General features: G+C 39.7%; 1 protein-coding gene and 1 non-coding gene across 2 annotated transcripts; one reads left to right on the forward strand and one right to left on the reverse strand.

Moving 5' to 3' along the window:
• Positions 1-3,694: 3,694 nt before the first annotated feature.
• LOC103709941 (protein-L-isoaspartate O-methyltransferase-like) lies at positions 3,695-11,950 on the reverse strand. The gene is made up of 4 exons (XM_039120379.3): positions 11,625-11,950; positions 9,406-9,676; positions 6,502-6,666; positions 3,695-4,192 (listed from the first exon to the last, which is right to left on the reverse strand). The coding sequence occupies exons 1-4, from the start codon at positions 11,850-11,852 to the stop codon at positions 3,942-3,944; spliced, it is 915 nt and encodes a 304-aa protein (XP_038976307.2). The 5' UTR covers positions 11,853-11,950; the 3' UTR covers positions 3,695-3,941.
• A 13,554-nt stretch (positions 11,951-25,504) lies between these two features.
• LOC120107209 (small nucleolar RNA R71) lies at positions 25,505-25,610 on the forward strand. Its single transcript, XR_005509111.1, has one exon. It is a non-coding gene; the product is annotated as a small nucleolar RNA R71 (small nucleolar RNA).
• The last annotated feature ends 1,789 nt before the right edge of the window (positions 25,611-27,399 follow it).

Below are 27,399 nucleotides of genomic sequence, written 5' to 3' on the forward strand. Positions count from 1 at the left end.
GTGAATGAATCATAAGTTATAGAAACAAACATAACATCATTGTAGGTGGATAGACACTAGGGACATTGGAATGTTAGTTATGCTTGCAAAACAAAGCATTCCATTAGCAGTGAATACTAAAATATAAATTTGAGCAAGATGGAGAACCTCTTGGGATCGATTTCGAAGAGCATTCTATGATAAATACTTTCCTCAGAGTATGAGGATGCAGAAAGAGCAAGAATTTATCCATATGAAGCAAAAAAAATATGTCAGTGGTTAGCCAAATTTGTTTCGAGATTGATTGAGGATAAGCAAGATCGAGTGTACAAATTTGAGATAGGATTGAAGAGTGAAATTAGAAAGCAAGTGATACCCTATGTTGACTACCTATGCAGCTGCGGTGAATAAAACATTAATAATTGAAAGGAAAGTCAAGGAAGCTTTTGCTGAAAAAGAAAGAAATCAAAAGAAAAGAAACAGATCTAGTGAATCTAAAGGATGGAATAAGAATTATAAGAATCTATCTAAGAAGCCAGACGACAATAAAAACTGCAAAAATAAAGTGGGAAGTGTTCAAGATGTAGTCGACATCATGAAGTTACAAACTGTCCCTAGATTACTGTCTCTTGTTTTGGTTGCGGTTAGAAAGGTCATAGAATAGCAGACAACCTATAAAGAAATGAGAATAAATCTACTTAAGCTAAGGAAGGAAGCCAGGAGCCAAAAGCTCAATAAAGAATTTATGCGCTTAGACAGCAAGATGCACGTATTTCTAATATAGTGGTGACAGGTACTATTTTTGAATCTGACATTTATGCTTATGTCTTATTTGATCTAGGTGCCATGCATTCATTCATATCCTCCGCCTTCGTCAAAAAATATAATATGTTTTGTGAGCATATGACAATTATTATGATATTAAAGCATGGATTCATACCATGAGCCAATCATGGTGCTTGTGATTAGATTTGAACCCTTAGCCTGACGAGGTTGAATGAGGAGAGTATGTGAGACCTGTGTGGGCGTGTGTTTAGTCCCATATCGAATATTAGCCAGACTAAGAAAAAAAAGAAATATCTTATGGCTAGCTTTTTTAGATGAGGTCCTAGGTTATGACAAAATGATATCAGAGCAAGGTCGGCCCATAGCTTATGTGGACTAGAGGATACTGTAGTATGATCATGAGCCGATCGTGGTGGTTGTGATTAGATTTGAATTTATTTGAACCCTTAGCCTGACGAGTACGTCAGGTTTTGAATGGGAAGAGTATGTAAGAATCCATGCAGGCGTATATTTAGTCCCACATCGGTTATTCGCCGAAGAGATCTTAGATACTTATATAAAATCAACGAACCCAAATAATACCTTCCAACTAGTCTTTTTAGGTACCATCCTAAGTTGTGATAACAAAAATAATGAGACAGAAATTGCCTTGAGCTACAATTTACCATGATAGAAAAAATGGACTCTATGTATCCATGCTTAACCTAAAAGAATACAGTAATGCAATAAGAGATTCTACCAATCAACACAAGTTAGGTTTCAGAATTGATAGCCTGTATCAATGAAGAGACAAGAATAATGAAGCAGAAATTGTCTTGAGCTACAATGTTTCATTTACAGTCCATGCTAGACAGTTTCTTTTTTTTCTTTTTTTTTTTTAATACGGATTATGCCATTAATGATAGGTTCATGTATTGCCATTTCTCTTTGACCACTTGAGATGAGTCAAGAATTGCAAGTTGGCTTGCTTACATTAGATATGTTTGGAAAAATAATTAGCAACTTGACTCAAATGGGATAATAAAGTTAATCTTTATTAATTTATTTATTTTGATACAAAAAATTATTAAGTTATACAATTGCTGAATGCTTGGAATTGACCAAAATATGCAAGATAACTTAAATTAAAATGCCGAAAAAGAGTCAAAGGATAAAGCAAGTTTCTCAATCAACTCACATTTTTTTTTATATCAAACAAATTCAATTAATATAACTAATGCACGTTTATTGTGATTTGATGAGTAAGGTAGCTATTAGATAAATTACTTTTGGTGCACTAATGCAGACAACAGACACTTAAAAAACTTAAGGACAATTTCCTTCCATGGCTGCCACAATAGTAATCAACAAAAAAATAAAGATCATACCGCATGACACATCCAAACAAATCAATTCAATGACAAGAATCTGACATGATGTTGGAAAAAGATTCCTTACCAAACAAAAGATATCATAAGAATTTAAAACATCATTTTAGCTGCTCTCATGTTTCCCCCACATAACCCATCAATGAAAATCAGGGCATATTTAGTTAGGGTAGATAGGCTCTAAAATAAAAATAAAAATGAGTGGCTCCCGTTCTCACTATTTGTTGGAGGAAGGGTCCTATTCCCATTTCAATTTTAAGATGGATAATAAAAATGCAATAATTCCTCAAAATTCGATCCCAGACTCTCTTCTAGTATTTAAATCTTATTTCGATTCTGATTTCAGTAGTAAACCAAAATACATTGAAAAATATGATCATTCCAATTTTTATTCTAATCTGTTTCGATTCTAATCTTAATTTCAAATTTGATTGCAAACCAAACACACTCTAAATTCAATGATAGACATGTCTAACATTATATTAGAAAAGGATTCTTAACTAAATAAAAAACGTCTTGAAATATTATAACATCCCTCTTGGTAAGTTTCCAAAGGACGCAGCGGCTTTGCTCCAAGATTCATAGCTGATCATCAGTCTTTTTCTTTGTTTTCTACATTTACTTTCCTTTTCCCAAGGTTCATTACAGGGCGACATATGACCCCACATTATTTTTATGTCAAAATAACACCTTTATCTATTTTAATAAGATCATCATCAAAGGAGTAGTCATTACATCTAACCAGATTAATAGAAATGCATTAGCCCTTGTAATCTATTGCTCACCTGTTCTTGGAAAACATCCCATAGAGAGGTTTTGTTTGGTCTTTTATCTTCTGAAATATGTGCACGATAACCAATATGAGGGGGGAATAACAAAGCAAAGAACCAAAGTTTAGCTTCTTCATAGATTACTATTAAAACCTGGATAAGATATAACAATATTTTGTTATTGGAATTTACATTTACAACGTATAATAAATTCTAGATTTACAATCCCAATTGGAAGAAGGCACTGATTCATTTGGTACTAATAACATTGTAGACCAATGCATAGTTACTTGCTTTGGCACATACGCTACGTTGTGCCACAATCCTTGTTAGCTAAACTGGCATTGGATAAGTGTTAAACTAAGATTTCCAATTTGGATTGTATTAGAGTTGAGGCTAAATAAATAAATAAATCCAAACCAACCAAGACCCAATCCAACAATTTCCAATCTAATATATGAATAAAGTTATATTTATTTTTAGGCCAAGACAATTTTATATTCACTTCACTACATCTTTAATCCAATTGAGTTGTATTTTTTTTTGCAAACCTGCCCAAATAGGATCAAAACAGATGCAATATTAACAAACAAAAATGCCTAAAATGCGTAAGAATCTCTCTCCAATCTCAAACTACCTATAAAGTATCTTACCGTATTAATCCAACCAAGCCTAGCTCGATCCAAGATGCCTCAAAACTCTTTGTGCAGGTACATGTAAAACCATGGGAGCAAATAAAGGTTCTGAATCTAGTTTTTGGAGAGCAGCATGATGAACGCTGAGCGGTCAAGATTAAACAAAACATCATGACAAGATAATTGTATGAAGTAAAACCAGCAGTCAAACATATTCAGACCATTTACAAGGACCAGATACAGAAAGATGAAATTAGAGACCCACATGCACGAGAAGCAGCATCGTAACCGGCAGATAATTACACAACACGACTTCAACAAAGACAAACGACATTTTGCATTGAAATCTCATCATATGTTGAGTATTTATTACCAGCATTAAAAAGTTGATAGTACTTCAATCATCAAAAGTCTTGTAGCTGTGCTGCTCGGCTCGTCAGTGGAACATAGCGGACGGATGTTTCACTTCGAATGCTGATGGAGCCATCCAGCTTCTTATCGATCACCTGCAAATCCTGGAAGAAGTTCCCCACTGGAATCACCATTCTTCCACCAGGTTTCAATTGGTCGAGTAGCGGCTGAGGGATTTCTGCAGCTGCTGCACCCACATGAATGGCATCATAGGGTGCATGTTCTGGCCAACCTTGCCTTCCATCTGCAACCAGTGGAAAAGGTTCATCAGCGGTTTATAAGCAAGCCATGGCTCCTCTGTTCAAATAAAATTGACTTGTTAAATACAGTTAAATATTTCAAGTATATATGATTTTCTAAAACTATGAACTCAGCTGGAAGAAATGCCCATACGAACTTTTTTTTTTTAATGAAACAGATTAATAAAAAGATGATCCCACAAACAAAGGAATTGTACAATACGAAATAACATAAAACAGACTAATTCTAAAAATGAGCACCCAAAAAGCAAAAAAAAACTGCACAAGCTAAATTTGTAGCATAATTGGAAGCATTATGAGAAAATAATAATTATAAGCAACTGGTTTTTTTATCCTATTTTTCTTGTGTTGGCTTTACAAGACTTTTCTGTTTACTGACGCCAAGTCCTGCATTCTCATTCCATAAAGATTTTTCTTTTTCTTGCTTCTTGTACAAATTAATGCACATTGGTCATTTAAAAAAGAAAGATATGGATAAGAAAACCAATACGGCATGAATCTGGGAAAATATAAAACTGAAATGCATCGTAAATAGGGTTTACAAAAATGCTGTCCAACAGAAAATGACTTCTTGTTCATGTACCGTCTCTTTAAACTTGGAACTGGATTTTCTAATTCCAAACCCTTTTGGTGTCTTTAGGGTTTTTGTGTAGTAAATTAATGTCAGGTTACCATCAGTTTAAACGGAGTAATTGAAAATAAATAGTAATACTAGATTCCTTTTCTAAGCCACTATTATTAGGAGAGCATTAGTTAAGTAACAACTACATCAAAGCATAGTTAACAGAATGAGACAAGTATAAAATCAGCCTCAATGACAACCCCATCAAGGTCTTGTTAGGATGCCCGAACACACTATCCAAGGATAAGTCAAAGCAAAACCAGAGGTTTCAAAAGAGAAACATAGCCATAGTAGAGAAAAAAATGACTGCGTTAAGGAGGCCTTATGGACCTTACAATCCAAAAATTAAGGATATTGGATTCCCTATGAGAGGTTATTTCCAATGTCCACTTTTCCAGGACTATGCGGGGCCAAAGTTCCCCTTGTTCGCTCTCTGCCCTGCTAACCTCTTCCCTGCCTCCATATATGGCATGTTTGGTGGATAGCTTGTTGGGACATCCCAACACACCCTGAAGCTCATTAGTTAACAAACAACCCAAGCTTGAACATTTTTTCCAAGCTTGACACAAGCTCAGCTCAAACTCAACTACCCCTTTCATATAATGAAACAAGTCTGAGCTACCAAGTACTCAGCTCAGCTTGGGTCATTGCCAACTCTAGATCCCACATCATATTTAGTCAAGTTCAGTCTTCTACTTTCCTTTCATGTTGCATATTATTGTTGGTTATCTAATTCAGGAGAAAGTGCAGGAACAAATTCAGATGCCACTGGGCAAGCAGAATTTTCTAGAAAATAGTGCAAAAAATGCTAAGGAAATAGGTAAATGAGTAAAATAATAAACAAATAAACAAATTATGCAAAACCCCCGATAGATGACCATAGATGTTAAAACTTCATTCACCTCCTAATTGCTGCTATAAGTTGGCAGCATTGTTCAATTCTCTGAGAAAGGGAAGCGGTAGTGGAAAACTAAGAAAAACTATTGTATTCATAAAGTACTATATTATCCACCAAATAGATTCCACCAATAAAATCTTGTATAAACAAACCCCAATTTCAGCTTTTGATATATACATTACAGTTTTTAAGTACAGGTTACATGGTTAAAATTTTAAGGGCCTGTTTGAGTAGTGCAGAAGAAAATCCAGCCCACTGCTGGATACATGGATTAGACAGCCCATTTAGGCAAGGCCCATGTCAACCAAACTCCAACCAGCCTGTAGCCTGTGGGGAAAAAAAGGACCACCATGGGTCTTTTTTTCCTGCAATCTTGGAATCTCCATCTCCTCCTGGTCAATGCTCCGTCCTCTACCTCTCCTCCTTCCTTCCCTTCCACCTACACCCCCTCTCTCTCCAATTCCGGCAGCACTTTCCTGCAGGAATAACCAAACAAGTCCTACATAGTAGAACTTTCCTAACGTGCATGTCATTTCTTTTCTTCTTCTTATGATTATGATTTTACTTTGAGAGGTTTTGATGACTGGTGGAAAGTCAGAAAGTGCACATCCCTCTACTTGAGAAGGTTAAATGCAAAGGGATGATTTTTTATGATCTCCTGTTTGATGAAAAGATTTGAAAATACTCAGATTACAGCCTGAAGCTGCATGCCTGATAAGTTGAGAAATTATATTATCTTCCATAAAGTTATAGTTTGAGTAAGCAGAACATACCAGCAACATGCAGGGAGAGGGAACCTTCATTCAACAATGATGATGCAGCACTTCTTTTAACATTCTCAATGGAAGAACAAACAAGTTCTGGAATGTGTTCAACACCCACAGCACAGCCTTGTGGTCCAACCATCATTGCAAAGCATGCTGTCAAGTACCCGGTGCCTATGAAAGTCACAAGCAAGGAAACATAATAATGCATTTACTTTTCCAATAAAAAAATGCATTTGCTTTAAGTTTATAGTAATATCGCAGGGGTGTGAGCTTAATAACCCACAAAGTGCAGATGTCTATTAATGTAATTCTAGTTGTCATTACAGGAAAAAAAAAAACCCAGAAAGCTCTTAATAGGCTGTCACTGTCGTAAACAATGGTTTCATGCATTTACTTTCATATTATCTACAGTATATATTAAAAACTAAAAGAGCATTAAGGTCCTTATGGAGTTCTTTGGGTTTGTCAAACATGCCCATGAATTGAGCATCTTACAAACAAAACTTTATTATGTAACAATCATCTATATAGATAGATTTGGAAACAAAAATGTGCTTGTAACTAATCTCAATCCCCTTCCTGCATCCAAGTCCCACTGGATCTTTCTAGCACCACAAATTGCTTTCTCTCTATCCTACCCAAGGTACGCCATACCGGCTCGAACCGGACGGTACCGAGTGTACCGTACTGGTACCCGGCACAGATGGCGTACCGACACTCGGTACTTCCAAAAAATTTTGTACCGTATCGTACCAATACTATACTAGTGTGGCACCAATACAGGGTCCAGTACCGAGACCGCGAACCTTGATCTTACTTAATCTCTCCAACAAATTTGTTTCCCCTCTATCTCCCTCTGTAACAACTTTACACCTCCCATCTCCATCTCCCATTTTAATTTTTTTATTTTTATTTTCATTTTTTATTAACATTATATACTATTTCTTATCTAGTCTATTCTTTTGTTACTAAACGCACAAAGTGCATACCTGTATACTTGTTCTCTTTAAAATATTCCACTAGGTGTCTTGCCAGAAGCCAAGCCAAGTGCTAGCACAAAATCCAATTCCAGGGTTCAAGTGGCAGAGACACTACCTAATTTTCAAATGACAATTATTATATGGGCTTCAGCTGGTTTCAACAAAATTAGCTGAAACCTGATGGCAGTGGTCCTTTTGAATTCCAGTCAAAACATGAAACCTTGTTAACCGATAAGAAGCATTATGTATATGGATATATTCATTAATATGTAAATATGCTCATGAGTCTCATCTCTGAGATGGGTTTTTTCACGCATATACGATGTTGTAATGTTAGTTTCTTTACAAGAATTCTCACAAGATCCAAGAGGCATGCTTTTACAATTCACTATCATAGCATACATTTACCATCATTTACAAGCAACAGCTTAAATATGGCATCATAATGCCCTAAATAACCTTATAGAAAAGCTAGGAAGATCAAGAAAGTAAACCAAATTATAGGAAGAAGACAAATAAATTGTAACCATTACAAGTACACCATTTGGTAAAGCCACCAGCATTGACATCTCATAAGCCACTGAAAGAGAGCCAAAGGTTAAAATATACATTGTAACCACACTACCTTTCTTATTTTATTCTGGCCACACTGTTTTCTCCTTTTAATTTTAGATAAATGAGGTATTATGATAAATGGCAAGTAATAATAATTTGCAATTTTGCATACATTTCATTATATACTAATTAGCTGACAGTAATGGTGATTTCGGCATCCATAAGTACAACGGAACAACATCTCTAGTTCTCTATCATACTAACAAGAGAAGCCTAAATGATTCGACTTTTTGTCTGTGGCTGAGCGCCTTTTGGTACAGGACTTCTAAAGCTGAATTGCCCTTTTGTAAGTGGACTTTTAGACTCCCAATGCCACTAGGAGAGGGAAAACCCTTTTTGTGACACATGCTGCCTGGATAGCATGCCTCTTTTTTTCATCTTTCCTTAATCATGCACATTGCAAGTGTCTCAGCCAGATGAAATGGTTTTGCTTTTTCGCAGGTTCTATGATTTCAGCAGTATCTCTCTACTTTAGGCAGTTTTGACTCAAAACTATAAAATTTCAAAATTAGTTAAAATAAGAAATAAAGTAAATATCAAATTGCATTCAAACACTAAAAAAAATCTATTGAAAAATAAAAGAGTAAAAAGTCATATATAGAGTTCATTACAACATTTGCAATCTAAAATATCATACAAATTTGTTGATGAAACTTTAACTCCAGAATAGTCAGGCCTATGTCAAGAAATTATCTATTTGCTAATGTCTCTGGAACCTAAAATTGCAGTTCTAGATGTTCTCAAAACTTGCAAAGTCAAATTTAGTCCAAAGAAAATGTATCCTAACATTTTAAAAAAATGATGAAATGCAAATAACCATAATAAACAAAATATATGCAATGAATTTAGTTCCATAAATTAGTTTTGGTTAAGACACCAGAATAGGCCCCAACATATAAGGTTCCGGCCAAAACTGAAACTTTTGGTTTCAGTTTCTGATTTTCGATGAAACTTAAGATATCTTCTTTCTTCTGTAAGTTGAAAAGATTGTATATACTATGTAAAAATGATATTAGAGCTAAATTAGATATATAAGGAATGCATTTGGAGGCCTACTTAGACAGTCAACTGAATAATATGTCCACAGAATACTCCAATAAATAGATCAGTTTGCACCCAAGAAAATTAAAAAATGTTATAAGTTTTTCAGTCCTCTGCTGTCAGATCATTGACTCTGTGTTAACAAGTATAGGTTTATTTAGATTCTACAAAAATGTATCCAAAATATAGATGCCTATGTTTAATGACTAGTAGAATGTCCCACAAAATACAGAAATGAAATATCACAAAAGCATAGAAGGTGTAGATAAAGCACCTGAACCAACATCTAAAGAATGCATTCCTGGTTGGAGATGCTCCACCAATAGTTCCAGACAAGTTGCATGCATATGAGGAGCAGATATAGTTGCATTGTAGCCTATTGGCATAGGGCTATCAATATAAGCTGAGCTGCCATCAGGTACAAATAAACCCCTGTCAATAGTTTCCATTACTTCTGCCACTTTATTTGATCTGATTACACCATATTGCTTCAATTGCTCCACCAATGCTTTGTTTTTATCAAATGATCCTCTAGTCCAGAAATGCTGTAATATCAAGAAAATGAGCAATAACAAAGATCTGCAAATATGATCACAAAGTCCTGCTCTCACATCTTCAGCAGGAGAAAAAGGAATATAAGATGCAGATAAGCTTCATTAGAAATCTCATATTTGTAGATCAATTGCTCAAGTACAGAGAGAAATAAAATTACAACAAACATAACAAGCTTGATGAGCACAATTAGCAAGAAAACTAATATAGCATAAATGTCCTGCATGGTTTTCATCTCAGCTGAGATATCAGTCTGTACCAGTATCGGGCACTGTCCCATAGATCTAGGCCTCTGATATCTCAGCAATAAAAACTGATAAATACCAAGATACTGGCTGACATAATACAAAAATATTAGCCAACAATTTTCAATCACCTCTTTAACTCCTGAAAATGAATTTTTAACTAAACCAATGGCTAGATAAAGTTCTCGATCTTGGATTTACCATATTGACTGAGATTTCGATATTTCATCTCTACAACATTGACCGAGGTCTCAAAAAGAAATATCTGTTCCTTCTAAATCTGGCTACTTTTTGTACCAACTAAGATAAACCGAGAACTTGTCCAAACTTGGAGGGCTTGAGTTATTTTCTAGGTTTCATTATAAATTGTTTAATGTTTAGTTGTGACATTGTTAGTGATGGTTTTAAGATTGGTGCATGGCCAATTCAGATTATTTGAAGTTAGATAGTATTGAAATTTATCCTGCCTGTGCTGGATTCCTGTTAGAATGATTTGTGCTTACTGTAGGTTGTTTCCTTGCATGCTCGTGGGGCCAAGCCTTACGCATGTGCGGCTTTGGATTAAGCGAACACATTGACATTTATATAATGAGTTGCCATGTCCCTCAGCACATGCCTTTGGGTTGGTGGGGGCGTGACAACCATGTAGACACCTCAATGACCATGTAGGCAAATTGTACTAAAAAATATGAAAATGTGACTAAAGTCATAAATATATGAAGTAACAAAAAATAGAAATAACAAAAAATTGTCAAAGGTTTGGTAAATTAAGTGAACACACTAACATTTATATAATGGTTCATTTAGTGATCATCTAACAAAAGGATAATTTTTCCATACAAAAAAATATCATCTAAAAATGCCATGCCCAGTGATTTAACTAAATGCAACAATCATCTCCATGATTCTATTAGATAAAATAAATAACTAGTCAAATACTAAGGTGTTTGGAAAGAAAGATTGTGGTGTTAAACATTCAAGGCATTATAAATATTTTATTCAACAAACAAATGCAGTCTATAATAAGTCCCTCAATAATTACAAGAATTTGGAGGCAAACCTCAAAGCAATGACATAGAACCTTCAATTGGTCAACAAGAATTCAAAGGAAGTCCCATTTTGCAGAATTCTGAACTAAGAAGTGGCGTTCTAGAAAATGTTGTTAACTACAAAGTCTTGAGTCAATAACGCATCTAATCAATAGATGATGTGGTTTACAAGTTAGTGACCAATAGTAAAGCATCCACGAGCTCAGCATATAAACCAATGGTCATAAATAAAAGGCTTCAAATCAAATATATTCTTTTTGGTGAAAAAATAAATCAAAGATAATTAATGAAAAAGTTTCAGCCTCCGATAATTTAAAACTTTCACACTTAAATTTGCCAATATATGTAGCTCCACACAGTCTATTATTTCCAGATGTATCACCACCCGTCTTCATTTATTCAACATATCACCCCACCAAGAAATCCCACAACCCTCATACGTTTGAATTTCACATCCTTTGGCAAGATCGGATCAAAACCTCTCCAAAACCTAGCCTTTTATAAAAAAAAAAAACCCATCAATTTGCTCATCGAATTCCAATAAGTAACACTGAAACAAGGCAAGACAAGGGAATACAAATCTCAAACCAAAGAAAACTCACACGAAGGAAAGGGGACAAAGGACCTAGCGATAAGAAGCGAAGTACCTCCATTCTTGGGAAAGAGTAGAACCACGGGCAGGGCCTCGGGAGCTTCTCAAAGGAAGAACACAAAGAAGAAGGCGAGGAGAAGGGGGAGGAGGAGAAGGAAGAGCAGAAGCCGGAGAGAGAACAGCGGCGGAGAGAGCAGAAGGAGGAGGGAGGAGAGTAGCGGCTGGGGAGGCCGGGACGGAGCGCGGGCGTTGGATTTATTACTGGCATGGGCTTCAGCTTCATCGCCTCTTTGGCTCGCCGCCCCCCTTCTGGGGCTTTCCTCTTGACAGGTGGGCACGGCTGTTCGGTGCCGGGGACGAGTGAGCACGAGTGGCATGGGTCCATCTAGAGCTATGGAGCCGGCCCGGATCTTTCTAGGATGAAATGGGGCCCGGCCCAAAGGATTAAATCAGAATTGATTTTTTATGCATGATGATTATCAGCCTTAAAATGAGCTGCATTTAGGTCATTGACATCAGTAGGGCAATGATTTTGTTTGGGTCTCAATCTTCCTAGGTAAAATGTCAATAGTTCAAGTATGAGACGGAGCTAGGGCTCATTAACAACTTTACTACTAGTAGTAGTTGGAGCAATTTATAAAGTTTTGATTTCCTCTGCGTACTTAGTAATCCAACTTTATTTTTTGATGATTGACCTTAGTCATTAAATGTTTATCCAATGTCGTGATTTAGTATGCTCATGTCTCTCACTGTTCTTTTGTTTAATGTTATGTAAAATATTGAGATTTGCTTTCATATTTTTGTTTTTATTTGATTGATTTATATTCAAAGAAAGATTTTCGTAGCTTTATCCATTTCAATCCACCTTATTTAACTCTACCTGACCTATACCTACCTTATTACCATCCATCTAGGTGACCATATAGATGCATCGTGAGCCCTTATTTTCATCGAGGAAGCTTTTGATAGCAAGGATACTTAGACCCTCCTTTGTTGGGGGTTCATCCTTCATGGGATAGAGCATGATCTTTACTCCATTTCTACTGAAGAAGTATATATTGTATTATTACCCCTCGTCATGTTGTTAAGAGTGATTCGGTAACGCATGGCATGCATCCATTAGTGTTACATTGCACTATATATCGTCAATGTAAGTATCATGAATAGAGAAATTGATAAGATAGTGTTTCGAGACAATTAAATCATTACCTTTTTTGAATTGGGCAATTTTGTATGGTCATGAAATTGGTTTTCTACTTTTAGATTGAGCTTGTCAATGATTTCTTGAGATACAATATTTTCACTATCGATGATGATATTGCAAACACGTTGACCAATGATGCAGTGAGTGTGAAAAGTGTTGGTCTGTAGCCTATCCTCTTCTTCAACTTGAGATGCAGACATCATTCGGTGCATAGTAAGGCTTTAGCATTATTTTGCTTCAACCTTGATGGTGGGTTCATCACGTAATCCATTGTTATAGATGGGTTCAGTAACTAACTCTCGTCAACCTATGGCATGCTCTTCATATTCATTATTGCATCGATGAGGTGGACGCATTAGGGCATACATTGTGTCATGAGCACTGATGACAGTCCAACAAAAATAAATTTTGGCAGCAAACTACTTGTAGTATTTCTTATTTTATATTGTTAAAAATCTTGGTTTTGCAGCATTATAGTATGAACGTCGGTAACTTCCAATAAGCATTTTCTTATTAGTAGTACTTTATTATAAATGCAGCTATAAATTTATATTCTATAACATATATTTTGAAGTGCTGGGAACTAGAACTATTATTATAGCATTTAACTAATATGCCGGTAAATAATATCATAAGTTGTTGGATTTTGGAAAATCATCGCTAAACCTTAAATTATTAATTTTTATATAGAGCTTGGGTCTTGTCATATTGTGGTCATCAAATGTGTTATCATATGCATTATGGTGGCCATCGAATCTCTCATGATTGAAATCTTTTACAATGAAAATATTTATAATAAGTTAGCATATGTTCTTAGCATTACTTTGTATAGGTCACTAGTTCAATTGGGCTTGTATTTAAATAAAAATAAAAATTTATTTATGACAAAAATATAGTATAAGAATATTAATATAATATTAATATTCTTTTCATAAAAAATTATTATTACTTTATTATAGTATAAATAAAAATAGTCATGAATTATCTATTCAAAGAGTTTATAGGAAAAATTATATATGAATATGGTGATACACAAAGGTTAATTTATTAAATATTTTTAATAAAAAAACTTTGAAAATATCATAAAGAATAAAATAAAGTAAATTCATTTTTCATTTTTGTTATAAAGAAAAGGATTTTTTAGATAATGATTATAATATGAAATATTTCAATGTACATTGAATAATTATTTAATGACACGAATATATTTTAATAAGTTAAATAAATCACTTTTATTTTATCAGAATACACGTTGTAGCTTGGTGGTTAAGAGCTTGCCTCTCAAATAGAGCTGAAAGTGGGTCAAATTATATCCGACCATATCCGTTTTCATATTCGATTCAGGTCAGATTCGAATACTATTTTTTTTTTGTTCGATCGGATCCGAATAGTCAGTTCAAAAATCTTCGGAATATGGATACACATGGGAATACATCTAATTTTTTTAGATTCGGAACAAAGAAATCAATTAAGTGATTAGCCAAATTATAAGAAATCTGGATATTGGATGACTATCACTTAAAATAGTAATCCGAATACGAAATACTTCTTCGAATCACCCCACAAGTCTAAAAAGCTCAAACCTCTCATTCGTCTTTTTCATCCCTCTTTCCTCTTCGTCTTTTTCAAGCAACTATAGTTTTGAAGGTCCCATCCACTTTTTAGTTTCTACCCAATGATTGCAATCAATGATCACCGTAAGACGTCTTAGAGGCACCATAGATCATCCTGTCTACTTTGGTGATGAGCAATCTTGAGCGATATATCCTTTATAAAATTGTTAGTTTTTATTATTGATGAATGCTTGATAAAATTATATTTTTTTAATTAATTTTTTCTTTATGATCATATTTTTATTGCTAGTTTTTATTATTTAATTTTGTCCAAATTTGATTAATATCTAAAAAAATATCAGAATCGTATCTATATTCGTTTATAACAAATATGGATATGCTTAATTTCTTATTCGTATCTATATCCATTTAGAACAAATATGCATATTGATTTTGATATCTATTTAATATCCGTATATGTATCCATATTCGTTAAAAATTATGAATACAAATATAGATATACCAATATCCGACTCATTTTCAACCCTACTCTCAAAGAAGGGAACACTAGTTCTGTTGCTGGAAATTGGACCCGAGGGCGGCCGCGGACCGAGGAGGAGGAGCTCTGGCGAACACTGGCGGGCGGCAATCCGTCAGCGGGCTGGGTCCTCCAGGGGACCTGTAAAAAAGCCGGTGGCCGGGGTTTCCGGCGCCGGCCCTCCGATGCTTAAGTCAGAGGGGGGCTTAATTTTGGAGAAGGAGATGGACTGTATGTAGAAGTCTGAAGCCTCCCTTGGGAGGAAGAAGCCCCTTTTTAGAGGGAGAAGCTTCCCTTTTATAGAAAAAATGCCAGGGTTACCTGTGATGTGACTGGACGAATTAATGGGTTACCGTCACGACTCGACGTGGGCGTGGAAGTAATGAGTTGCCGTGGGTAGCCCGTTCCCATCATGGAAGGAGATGGCGTGTAGCTAGAGCTTGCTTGTGGTGCCCAGTGCAGTCTATTCTTGGGAATGGTGAGACGTTGACAGTCGTAGCAGGGTATGGTCCCTAGTTGATATGTCGTGGCATGGCCGGCAAGTAAAGCATGGTGCGGTGAGGCTGCTGCAGGGCTTGGCCGCAGCATGCGGACGACGAGGTCGGCCTTCTGAGGTTAGCTGGGCCTTCTGTGCTCAGTCTTCTGAGCTCGGCAGCCTGCATGAGCTCGGCCTGAATGAGCTCGGCAGCCTTCTGTGCTCGGCCTTCTGGTCTCGGCCTTCTGTGCTCGGCCTTTTGAGCTCGGCTTTCTGTGCTCGGCCTTCTGGTCTCGGCAGCCTTTTGTGCTCGGCCTTCTGGTCTCGGCAGCCTTTTGAGCTCGGCCTTTGAAGCTCGACAGCCTTTTGAACTCGGCATTCTGACCTCGGCAGCCTTCTGAGCTCGGCCTTCTGCATGAGCCCGGCCTGGATGAGACTGCTGCAGGTCGTGGCTGCAGCATGTGGATGACGAGCTCGGCCTTCTGAGCTCGGCTCGACCTGCATGAGCTCGGCCTTCAGAGCTCGACCTGGATGAAACTGCTGCAAGTCGTGGCTGCAGCATGTGGATGATGAGCTCGGCCTTCTGAGCTCGGTTCGGCCTGCATGAGCTCGGTCTTCAGAGCTCGGCTTTCTGTGCTCGGCCTTCTGTGCTCGGCAGCCTTTTGAGCTCGGCCTTCTGGTCTCGGCAGCCTTTTGAACTCGGCAGCCTTCTGAGCTCGGCCTGGATGAGCTCGGCCTTGCTGTCGGATTTGGGTGCTTTAATTGTATTTGTGGGGTGGTCCATTTTTTCCCCCAACACTACCCCATGACTTCCGAGTTCGAGCCGCTTTTTGGCTCGGGCGAAGGAAGTAGTCCAGTCGTCGATCATCCAGTAATATAGCCAAATATATATAGAGATGTGCGTGCCAAGTAGGGTGTACCTCTCATGCAGTTGGAGTTAAGTGCTTCAGGTCGACTCAGCAGCCTTCTTTGGCTTGTGGTCGACTCAGCAGGGTGCCCCCACTCAGATCGGGGCGTGTTATCATAGGAGGCGTCGAATGTCGTCGAATATCGTTGAAAGCCTCGGAGGTCCGCGTAGGTACTACCCCGTTGTCGTTGTCGGATGCCACGGAGGGCCGCGAAGGTATTACCCCATTTTTCCGAGATCGAGGGAGCTTGGGCTCGCTGTCGACTTATCGAGGCATCTCGACCTTAGTCGAGGAGGTGCTACGGGGGGCCGCGAAGGTATTACCCCGTTGTCGATGTCGAGCGCCATGGAGGGCCGCGAAGGTACTACCCCGTCTTCTCGAGATCGAGGGAGCTTGGGCTCGCTGTCGACTTATCGGGGCATCTCGACCTTAGTCGAGGAATCATGCGCAAGGTCGAGGGGTCTGGGAACGCACTGTCGACCTGCGACGCTTTCCGAGGTCAAGGGGTCTGGGAACGCACTGTCGACACACGGGGCATCTCGACCTTAGTCGAGGAGGCGCTACGGGGGGCTGCGAAGGTACTACCCCGTTGTCGATGTCGAGCGCCACGGAGGACCGTGAAGGTACTACCCTGTCTTTCCGAGGCCGAGGGAGCTTGGGCGCACTATCGACTCAGCGGGGCATCTCGACCTTAGTCGAGGGATCGTGCGCAAGGTCGAGGGGTCTGGGAACGCACTGTCGACCTGCGACATTTTTCGAGGTTGAGGGGTCTAGGAACGCACATCAACACTCGGGGCATCCCAAAGTTAGTCGGGGTCTTTGAGGGAGATGGAGATGGAGACCGGAGATGGCCTTGTTTGTTGGCGATCGTGCGTTCCCACCTGGAGTGGGGCGATGTTGGAGATAGAGATACCCATAGGTCGTCTTTTGCATTCTCCGACCTGGAGATAGGTAAAATATTAAAATTATTTAAAGCCAAAGTGGCATCCTGTACCTTTTGGAGATATTTTGATGGCTTCCGAACTTCGAAGTCTCTCAGGACTTGGCTTAGCACCAGCTTTCTTTGGCTCGATTTTCTGAGAGAGGTGTTCTGTGCTCGAGCTTCGGAGCTCGGGCTTATGAGCTCGGCAACCTTCTGAGCTCGGCCTTCTGTGCTCGGCGACCTTCTTAGCTCGGCAGCTTTCTAAGCTCGGCAGCCTTTTGAGCTCGGCATTCTAACCTCGGCAGCCTTCTGAGCTCGGCCTTCTGCATGAGCTCGGCCTGGATGAGACTGCTGCAGGTCGTGGCTGCAGCATGTGGATGACGAGCTCGGCCTTCTGAGCTCGGCTTAGCCTGCATGAGCTCGACCTTCTGAGCTCGGCTCGGCCTGCATGAGCTCGGCCTGGATGAGACTGCTGCAGGTCGTGGCTGTAGCATGGGGATGACAAGCTCGGCCTTCTGAGCTCGGCTCGGCCTGCATGAGCTCGGCTTGGATGAGACTGCTGCAGGTCGTGGCTGCAGCATGTGGATGACGAGCTCGGCCTTCTAAGCTCGGCTCGGCCTGCATGAGCTCAGCCTTCTGAGCTTGGCTTGGTTTGCATGAGCTCGGTGGGGGCTTCGGTGATGGCGACGCTCTGAAGGAGAGCAACGTCGCCGGCGCCGTCCTAAGGACTTACACCCATGAGGAGAGAGTACATGCTGGTTTCTTACTTGCTGCCGGAAGACAGAAGACTTGGAAGGATAATGGGATTTAATGGGGCTGTACCCTTTGCCACAGAGGCTTACAATCCCATTTTAAAGCTCCATAACTCTCCTTCTCCAGACCTCAGCTTTTATTTCTCTTTCCCTCCAACTCGTTGACGTGAGACTTGGGCTACTACTTCTCACTGGTTGCCTCCACATACGTCATTGCAGCGGGAGCCATGCCTGATTCGAGATGGCTCGGGAGAAAGTTTCTACCTCTGCTTAACATGAATCCGTGGAGGCAGCACAGGAGGGGCCTCCACTTATTGCAGGCTTTGGACTGCAATGGCTAGCGCTTGGACTTGCTGCACTAGCACGTCGAAGTGCTCGGGTTAGACTTGTGGAACTTGATCTACCAGAGATCTTGGTGGTGAATTCTGGACTGAGCGTTCGAAACTTGGAGCATGATGCCGAGAGGCATTAAAGGCTCCTCTGCTCCTTAGTTTCATGGCCGCAACTCGGACCCTTCCTCTAGCACCAACTGTTGCTGGAAATTGGATCCGGGGGCGGCCGCAGACCGAGGAGGAGGAGCTCCGGTGAACACTGGCGGGCGGCGATCCGTCAGCGGGCTGGGTCCTCCAGGGGACCTGCAAAAAAGCCGGTGGCCGGGATTTCCAGCGCCGGCCTTCCGATACTTAAGTCAGAGGGGGGCTTAATTTTGGAGAAGGAGATGGACTGTATATAGAAGTCCGAAGCCTCCCTTGAGAGGAAGAAGCCTCTTGTTTGAGGGAGAAGCTTTCCTTTTATAGGGAGAATGCCAAGGTTACCTGTGATGTGACTGGGCGAATTAATGGATTACCATCACGATTCGACGTGGGCGTGGAAGTAATGAGTTGCCGTGGGTGGCCCGTTCCTATCATGGGAGGAGATGGCGTGCAGCCAGAGCTTGCTTGTGGTGCGCAGTGCAGTCCATTCTTTGGAATGGTGAGACATTGACAGTCGTAGCAGGGTATGGTCCCTGGTTGATATGTCGTGGCATGGCCGACAAGTAAAGCATGGTGCGGTGAGGCTGCTGCAGGGCATGGCCGCAGCATGTGGACGACGAGGTCGGCCTTCTGAGGTCAGTTCGGCCTTCTGTGCTCGGTGATTTGAGCTCGGCAGCCTGCATGAGCTCGGCCTGAATGAGCTCGGCAACCTTTTGAGCTCGGCAGCCTGCATGAGCTCGGCCTGAATGAGCACGGCAGCCTTCTGAGCTCGGCAGCCTGCATGAGCTCGGCCTGAATGAGCACGGCAGCCTTCTGAGCTCGGCCTAAATGAGCTCGGCTTGAATGAGCTCGGCAGCCTTCGGAGCTTGGCAGCCTTCTGACCTCGGCCTGAATGAGCTCGACAGCCTTCTATGCTCGGCCTTTTGGTCTCGGCCTTCTGAGCTTGGCCTTCTGTGTTCGGCCTTCTGTGCTCGGCCTTCTGGTCTCGGCAGCCTTTTGAGCTCGGCTTTCTGGTCTCGACAGCCTTTTGAGCTCGGCCTTCTGAGCTCGGCAGCCTTTTGAGCTCGGTATTCTGACCTCGACGGCTTTTTGAGCTCAGCCTTCTGCATGAGCTCGGCCTGGATGGGACTGCTACAGGTCGTGGCTGCAGCATGTGAATGACGAGCTCGGCTTCTGAGCTCGACTCGGCCTGCATGAGCTCGGCCTGGATGAGACTGCTGTAGGTCGTGGCTGCAGCATGTGGATGACGAGCTCGGCCTTCTAAGCTCGGCTCGGCCTGCATGAGCTCGACCTTCGGAGCTCGGCTCGGCCTGCATGAGTTCGGCCTTCAGAGCTCGGCTTTCTGTGCTCGGCCTTCTGAGCTCGGCCTTCTGGTCTCGTCAGCCTTCTGAGCACGGCAGCCTTCTGAGCTCAGCAGCTTGGATGAGCTCGGCCTGGATGAGCTCGGCCTTGCTGTCGGATTTGGGTGCTTTAATTGTATTTGTGGGGTGGTCCATTTTTCCCCCCCAACAAGTTCAAATCTTCGATTTTGCAGCATTCTTTTTTGCTTATTGTGGCACTTAAAAATGTCATTGATAACGATTTTTGCTGTAGTGTGTATCCCCTTCTTGACATTTCAGCTTGTTGCAACTGCTTCTATACATGTCGCGCCTTATGATAGGCATCATTCACATTCACATTCCACATGATGTGATCGGCAATCTGATCGGTTCTTTCATTTTCAAAGATAAACCACGCAATAGCACGTATCCTGTAGGATAGTGATTACGGGTGTCGGTCCACAGGGATTGAAGAATAAGTTATTTTTCTTTTAAAAATAAATCAAGAAGAAGGATTTGCTAACTTGATTTAACTAAATTAATCTATGAGTACGAATTGAAATTTATCAAAGTAGATAGATCTAGGGTTTGGAATCCACCGCATAGCATTGCATTAGGGACTGTGTTCTTAATTTTTATCTTTTAGAGATGCATGCAAATTGGCTACAAGCCTTTTAAAATAAAAACATAAAGAGTGTTAGGAAGATCCATCTTCGGTGTAGCATGAAGTGTCTACCTAATTATGCTAACCTAGAGTGCAGCACACCTCATCTTCCTAGGCATGGATCATCTTAAACTACTTTAGCAGACATGAATAATAAATAGCATGCTCAAAGTTTAAACATCGTAAAAGGATTTTCCATTGATAATAAGAATTTAAACAAGCTCCAAAAAATTAAAAGAGTAAGAACTACAATGCCCTGATACATTGCTAGGGCTTCATCCAGCCCTAGACTAGGTGTTCAGCCGCGCATGGTGGCCGGATGTCCTTCCATCTTCAAATGAAAGCCTTCACCTCCCATTCTTCCAAAAATATCACAAACTATTCTCTTTCCCCCCCTCTTTTCTTTTCTTTTCTTTTTCTCCCAACCGAACCTCTCTTCTTCTCTTCACCGAAACAGGGGGTCTCCCCTGTTTTTTTTGTTGAACCGAGCCCCCCCTTTCTTCCCTTCCTCTGCTCGCCCCCCAGCTCCTTATATAGATCCCCTCATCATATCAGCCAGCAAGCACGTGGAGAGGAGGGGAAAAACGGACGCGATCTGTGAGGCGGATGCTTGGGATTTCAAATCCGGAAGAGAGCTGGTCTGCGTGGGATGATTGCTCGCGGATGCTGGAATTGGGGAAGAGCTGCAGACGGGCGCCGATCCGGAAGGAGGACGGCATGATTGCTGGGGTGCCGGTTTGATTGCAGGCGGTCGGATCAGTGGAGCTGGCTGCGGGATTCCAGGAGGTTGACGTGCGGAATGAGCTAGGGCGCGGAAGAAGAAGATCACGGCTTGCTGATTTGGGAAGGAAGGAGATGCTGCAGGATGAGCTGGAGGAGCCGGGAGCGTTGGGAGGAGCCGAAGAAGAAGGTGGCCGGATCCGTGGCGTGATACGCTGGGAGCCTGTCTCGGACGCTCGGAACGGTAGCGCGGAGGCGGGGATACAGGCGGAGAAAGAGGCGGAGGAACGGGAGGCTGGCTGCACCGCGTGGAAGATTGCGTGGAGGGTCCCTCAGGCGACGTCATCTCGGCCGTGATACACTGCGGGGAGCGGGGGAAGAAGATGAACAGTGGGGTTTAATTATTTTTTTTTTTTTTTGGTAACACTGTTCATATAAACAGTATTTTCACGGGACACTGTTCATATGAACAGTGTTACCAGTAATTCTTCCCGATATTATTTTTATTTATTTTATTATATTTATTATTTTCTTTCTTCCTTTTTTTGTTTTAAAATTATAAATTTTATATAAAGGTAGGTAAGGAATTGGTTGGGAATTGACTTGGGTTTGAGGTGGATCATGATCGTTGCTTTGCTTGAACTTATTCTCGAGCCCAATGTCATTTAAATTTAATTCTTGCTAAACTGCTTCAGACCGAACTCGACAAGACTAAAAGCAGGACCCTAACTTAATAAAAAGGTGTTAATCAAACCTTTTTCTTCATACAAGATTAATTATCTAATTAGGATCAAGACCTATTTAATCATGGCCTTAGCTTGATTGCAACTCTATCAGGTTACTAAACCGGGTTAACACAATCTCCTCCTTATATGTTTTTATGAAAGATCTCAATCAGAAGAGAGACAAATTCAGAGTCTGTTTTAAGAAAAGTATTATTTACCTCTTACCATAATTTAAATTTATTTTATTGTTTATTCAATTTCATGGTAAAACAAGTAGTTATCCGTTTAAGAACATTGATAAGTGCTGGAAAAAGAATATTAAATTATAGATTAATCAGCACTTATCACACCCCCAAACCTATGTTTTGCTAGTCCTCGAGCAAAATAAAATTAGAAAAGAACAACTCTAACTCACTTTCGCAGGCATCGCGATTGCATTTACCATATGCAACATGGCTTTAAACCCCCAGGTTACCCTAGTGGACGAGTTATAGTCTCGTGAGAGTTTTCAGTGAAGATACCCACAAACTTCAATAAATCATTTTTTTTATTATTATTTATTATTATTATTATTTTTTATTTTTTATTTTTTATTTTTTTTTATTAGATCGATTGATCTATGAAGTGAAAATCGAATTCCAAATGCATACTAGCTAAGATTTTCAAAAACTCTCTTTTATTATTATTATTATTATCTAAGATACATAAATGATAAGAATTTCAAAGCACACACAGTTTTATTTACTAAGTCAGCCCAAATTCTAGGTTAGTATGCAATCTAAGTTAAAGTCATTAAGTTTCCTTTTAGGGAGTTGTAAGACTTATTTATACTGGAGTGCTCGGTGAAATCTGGACCGTACACAAGCTAAGGGTTCGGATCTCCAAAATATTGTTAGTATTAGTAGTTTCCAAGGATTGGTCGAAAAGACCTACTCACTGATTCAAAATCATCTTATCTGCAGGATTTCGAGAGTTGTGGATGTTTACTTTAGTACCTCACGGGCTTTATCTGTAATATTCCAGTTTACTCGAATTTTTACAACGACGGCTTTCACACTATTGTCTTTTCGGTCAATACAACATTTTTTTTTCTTTTTTTTTCTTTTTTTTTAAAGAAAGATATATAAATTGTGCACTTTTACTCTTGTGGTGATTTCTCCGTGTAACGAGCAATCAGTCGACAACTCTCACACTAGTTGGCATAAGGTGTCGGGCATCAAGACTCCCCTGCGGACTTATACTCGGAGTCCTCATCACAAGCCCACTTGATCTTTGACAATAGGTAGCCCTTTTCGATGTTCCTGACTAAATCCATTTTTATTGATGTTTTTTTTTTTTTGATTAGATAAGTATGATTCATCAGGGTCCAAGGTTGCTACCATACTCTCAACATAATGTCGAGCCTAGACCTTAGAAGAGTCGGCCAGTGTGTAGTGAAATTCCAAAGTATTAATTAGCTCACAACTCCCTAAGAGAGACTTAATAAAAAGAACTTAAATTTGTATTACTTCCCACTAGTCATTGGGCTCTTTAAATTTTATATACCTTGTGTGTTTATCATTCTCGCATAAATGTATATAAATTAGGTTTTTTTTTTTTATAACAAAAACTTTTTTTTTAATAACTTTTTTTTTATAAAAAAATGAAAATAAACACATTTTTTTTTAAAAAAATATTTTTATTTTTTATTTTTTTCTTTTTTTTAAAAAAATGATTTTTTTATTATTATTTTTTATTTTTTATTTTTTTATTTTTTTATTTTTTATTTTTTTTATTTTTTTTATTTTTTTTGGATGAAAATCAAGATGAATACCCCCAAACCTAAACCTAACATTGTCCTCAATGTTAAGAAATAATCTAAGAGAATTGGGTTGCCTTCCAACAAGCGCTAAGTTTATTGTCTTCAGCCAGACATAGTGAGATAGTTTTTGCATCTCCTTCTATGAGGTCATCTATTTTGTCTATCATAAAACACTCAATTTCCCTTGCGGGTTGGTCGGCCGCATTGAACACATTTAATTTTACCTTCATATTCCCAAATGATATGTTCATTACCCCTGTTCTACAATTGATGCACGCATTGGCTGTTGCTAAAAAGGGCCGCCCAAGGATAACGGGGATTTGTTTCTTAGGATTAGGTTCATGTTCCATATCAAGGACAATGAAATCTACTGGAAAATAGAATTTATCTACCTTGACAAGAACATCTTCAATTATCCCACGTGGTGTTTTTACAGATCGATCAGCCAATTGAAGGGATACCGAGGTTGGTTTTAACTCACCTAACCCAAGTTTCTCATAAACTGAATAAGGTAAAAGGTTGACACTTGCCCCTAGATCTAAGAGTGCTCGATCAATGAAATTATTTCCTAAGACACAGGAGATAGTGGGAGCACCAGGATCTTTGAATTTCGGAGGGGTGTTGTGTTGGAGAATAGAACTCACTTGATCAGTTAGGAAGACCTTTTTAGGCACATGTGTCCTAGATTTTCGCTTTTGTGTACAAAGGTCTTTGAGGAATTTAGCATAGGAGGGAACTTGTCTAATAGCATCAACAAGCGGAAGGTTGATTTTCACTTGTTTGAAAACCTCCATTATTTCCTCTAGTGAAGTTCCCTTTTTGCCAAAGGGAGAGGGTGAATTAAGAGCTTCAGGATATGGGGCCTTTGGAATATGAGTTTTGGCAGAAGGTGGACTAGGTGAAGAAGAAGAAGAAGGTTTTTCATTTGACACATTTCTATCCTCTTCTTCATCTTCCTTATTGTTGTCCTCCCCAATCTTATTGTCTACTACACGTCCACTCCTTAGGGTAGTCAAAGCATTGGCTTGTTCATGATGAATTGCATTTAGTTGATTTTCTTGAGCCATGTATTGTCCCCTAGGATTACTTAGTGGTTGGCTTGGAAGCTTTCCTTCCTCTCGCTTGTTTAGTGCATTAGCTAGTTGACCCATTTGGGATTCTAGCTTGGCGATTGATTGCATATGAGAGTGCACTAATTGTGTAATGGTTTCCAAACCTTGAAGGGCGTTCAACACTTTCTCCTCAAAGGCTGTGTTTCTTTGGGGTGGAGGAGGAGTGTGTTGAAATTGAGTCGAGGGATGGTAGGGATGAATATTTTGTAGGGTTTGAAAATTCTGAGGGTTTGGAAAGTTTTGGGAATAAGGTTGGGCAGTATTCGAAGCTTGCTGCTTCCAAGAAAAGTTTGGATGATTTCGCCATCCCGGGTTATATGTATTGGAAAATGGGTCATTACCCGGTCTAGGCAGTGTTTGAGCAGCATTGATGTGTTCTTGCACGAGTTCGGGATATTGGGGTGCTGAGGGGCACTCATGAATAGGGTGGGATGAGCTAGAACAAATAGTACACACTTGTGCTTGGGAAGAGTTCATGTAATGCCCACCTATCATCAGTTGGTCAATCTTATGGGACAATGCATCTACCTTGCTAGACAGGTCCATAGAATGACTTATTTCACAAATTGTCCCTTTTCTTTGAGAACTCGGGGGTGCTTGACGAGAACATGAAGCATGGTGGAGGGAGTTTTCATTAAGATTTTCAAATAATTTCCATGCTTCATGCTCATTTTGAAGCATAAAAGTGTCCCCGCATGCAGCATCGATCATCTGACGGTTTCGTTCTGTCAATCCGTCATAAAAACATTGCACTAGTTGCCACTTAGGTATTTGATGATGAGGGCATTTACGGATTAGGTCCCTAAATCTCTCCCAAGTTTCATGAAATTCTTCTCCCTCAGTTTGGGAGAAGCTTGTAATGGCACGTCTAAACTGGTTCGTTCTTCCTATGGGAAAGTATTTTTTAAGGAATTCTTGTTGCATTTGATCCCAAGAACGAATTGAGTTAGCTTCTAAAGAATTCAGCAATTGTTTGGCTCTATCTTTAAGGGAGAAGGGGAATAATCTAAGTTTCAGAGCATCATCAGTGAAATTCTGAATCTTGACAGTGGTGCAAATTTCAAAGAATTCATCTAGGTATTTATATGGATCTTCATTGGTGAGCCCATAAAAAGATGGAAGCATTTGGATCACACTAGACTTTATTTCATATTGTACAGCTGCTACCTCAGGTAATCGAATGCAAGATGGGGAAGTGTAAATAGTGGGAGTAAAGTATTCCCTCAGGAGTTTGGGTTGTTCTTCAGCCATCTTAAGAGGTGGGGATGATCCTAATGTTTTGATCTTAGCTCGAATGTTCCTAAGGGTTCGTTCTATTTCAGGGTCAAAAGGTAATAGGTTTTGTACTCTAGAACGACTACCGTGCATACACTAGTACTCGATCAATCAAGCATGCAATAAAAGAGAAAAGCATATCAATCCTAGTCTTTGACCTAAAATTACTAGACAGCTTCTAACTGGTTTGAAGAGGGCACCTAAGCCTCCAATCCGGTCTAATGAACCGAGTTGACCAGGTAAGCTCCCAGGTAAGTGGAGGGGTCACGATGCGTTCGCAAAGGTCCCACTTAAAACCCACTTGCCTCGAACAGATGAACTGTCTCCCTTATAGGGACAAAGCTTGCCTAGACATCAACTAAGCCACAGAGCGAAATTGGTGCAACTTTCGGTGATCTTCGTCCTATTGAGCTCGAATGTCCCTAGGAGCCAACGTCTAATTGATTTTAATTAAAGATGACACTATGTGAGATTGAGTTCACCTAAGTTGGGCAAGAGTCCGGTGATGAAATCCGGCTCTTATCTTGTTGGGGTGATTGCCCTTACTATGTGCAAATTGATTTGTGTATGTGTATCAAGCATGCATTCACAATTTTGCTATAATTAAAATCAAACAATCACCACAAAATTTCAAACCAATAATTAATTTAAATAAGAAAAGTTTAGAGGTTACCAAAGGAAATTTCCCCAGCAATTTATATTTTTTTTTTTGCAAACCTCTACAGCATTTCTTTTCTGGCAGTTCTCCTTTTGATCATCCCAGATTTTTTTTTTTCTCGATTCCTGATAACAAAATAAATAAAAAATTAGTAAGGGAGAAAAAGAAGATAAGAAAAGTAACAATAATAGAAATTTTTTTTTATTTTTTTTTTAATTTTTAAATAATTTTTTTTAATAAGAAAAATAACTATGCTAGCAATCCCCGGCAACGGCGCCAAAAATTGATCGGTTCTTTCAATTTCAAAGATAAGCCACGCAATAGCACGTATCCTGTAGGATAGTGATTACGGGTGTCGGTCCACAGGGATTGAAGAATAAGTTATTTTTTTTAAAAAATAAATCAAGAAGAAGGATTTGCTAACTTGATTTAACTAAATTAATCTATGAGTACGAATTGAAATTTATCAAAGTAGATAGATCTAGGGTTTGGAATCCACCGCATAGCATTGCATTAGGGACTGTGTTCTTAATTTTTATCTTTTAGAGATGCATGCAAATTGGCTACAAGCCTTTTAAAATAAAAACATAAAGAGTGTTAGGAAGATCCATCTTCGGTGTAGCATGAAGTGTCTACTTAATTATGCTAACCTAGAGTGCAGCACACCTCATCTTCCTAGGCATGGATCATCTTAAAGTACTTTAGCAGACATGAATAATAAATAGCATGCT

Source organism: Phoenix dactylifera, chromosome 4 (assembly GCF_051530095.1).
Source record: "Phoenix dactylifera cultivar Ajwa chromosome 4, Ajwa_hap1_PhDact_Kaust_v1.1, whole genome shotgun sequence".
NCBI lineage: Eukaryota > Viridiplantae > Streptophyta > Magnoliopsida > Arecales > Arecaceae > Phoenix > Phoenix dactylifera.

Bases quoted from the DNA above. Each gene is read 5' to 3' on its own strand.
- LOC103709941 (XM_039120379.3), bottom strand. From the start codon at position 11,852: ATGAAGCTGAAGCCCATGCCAGTAATAAATCCAACGCCCGCGCTCCGT. The intron at 9,677-11,624 runs GTACTTCGCTTC...TTGATATTACAG, and splicing joins ACTCTTTCCCAAGAATGGAG to CATTTCTGGACTAGAGGATC. The intron at 4,193-6,501 runs GTATGTTCTGCT...CACTGGTTGCAG, and splicing joins CCTCTCCCTGCATGTTGCTG to ATGGAAGGCAAGGTTGGCCA.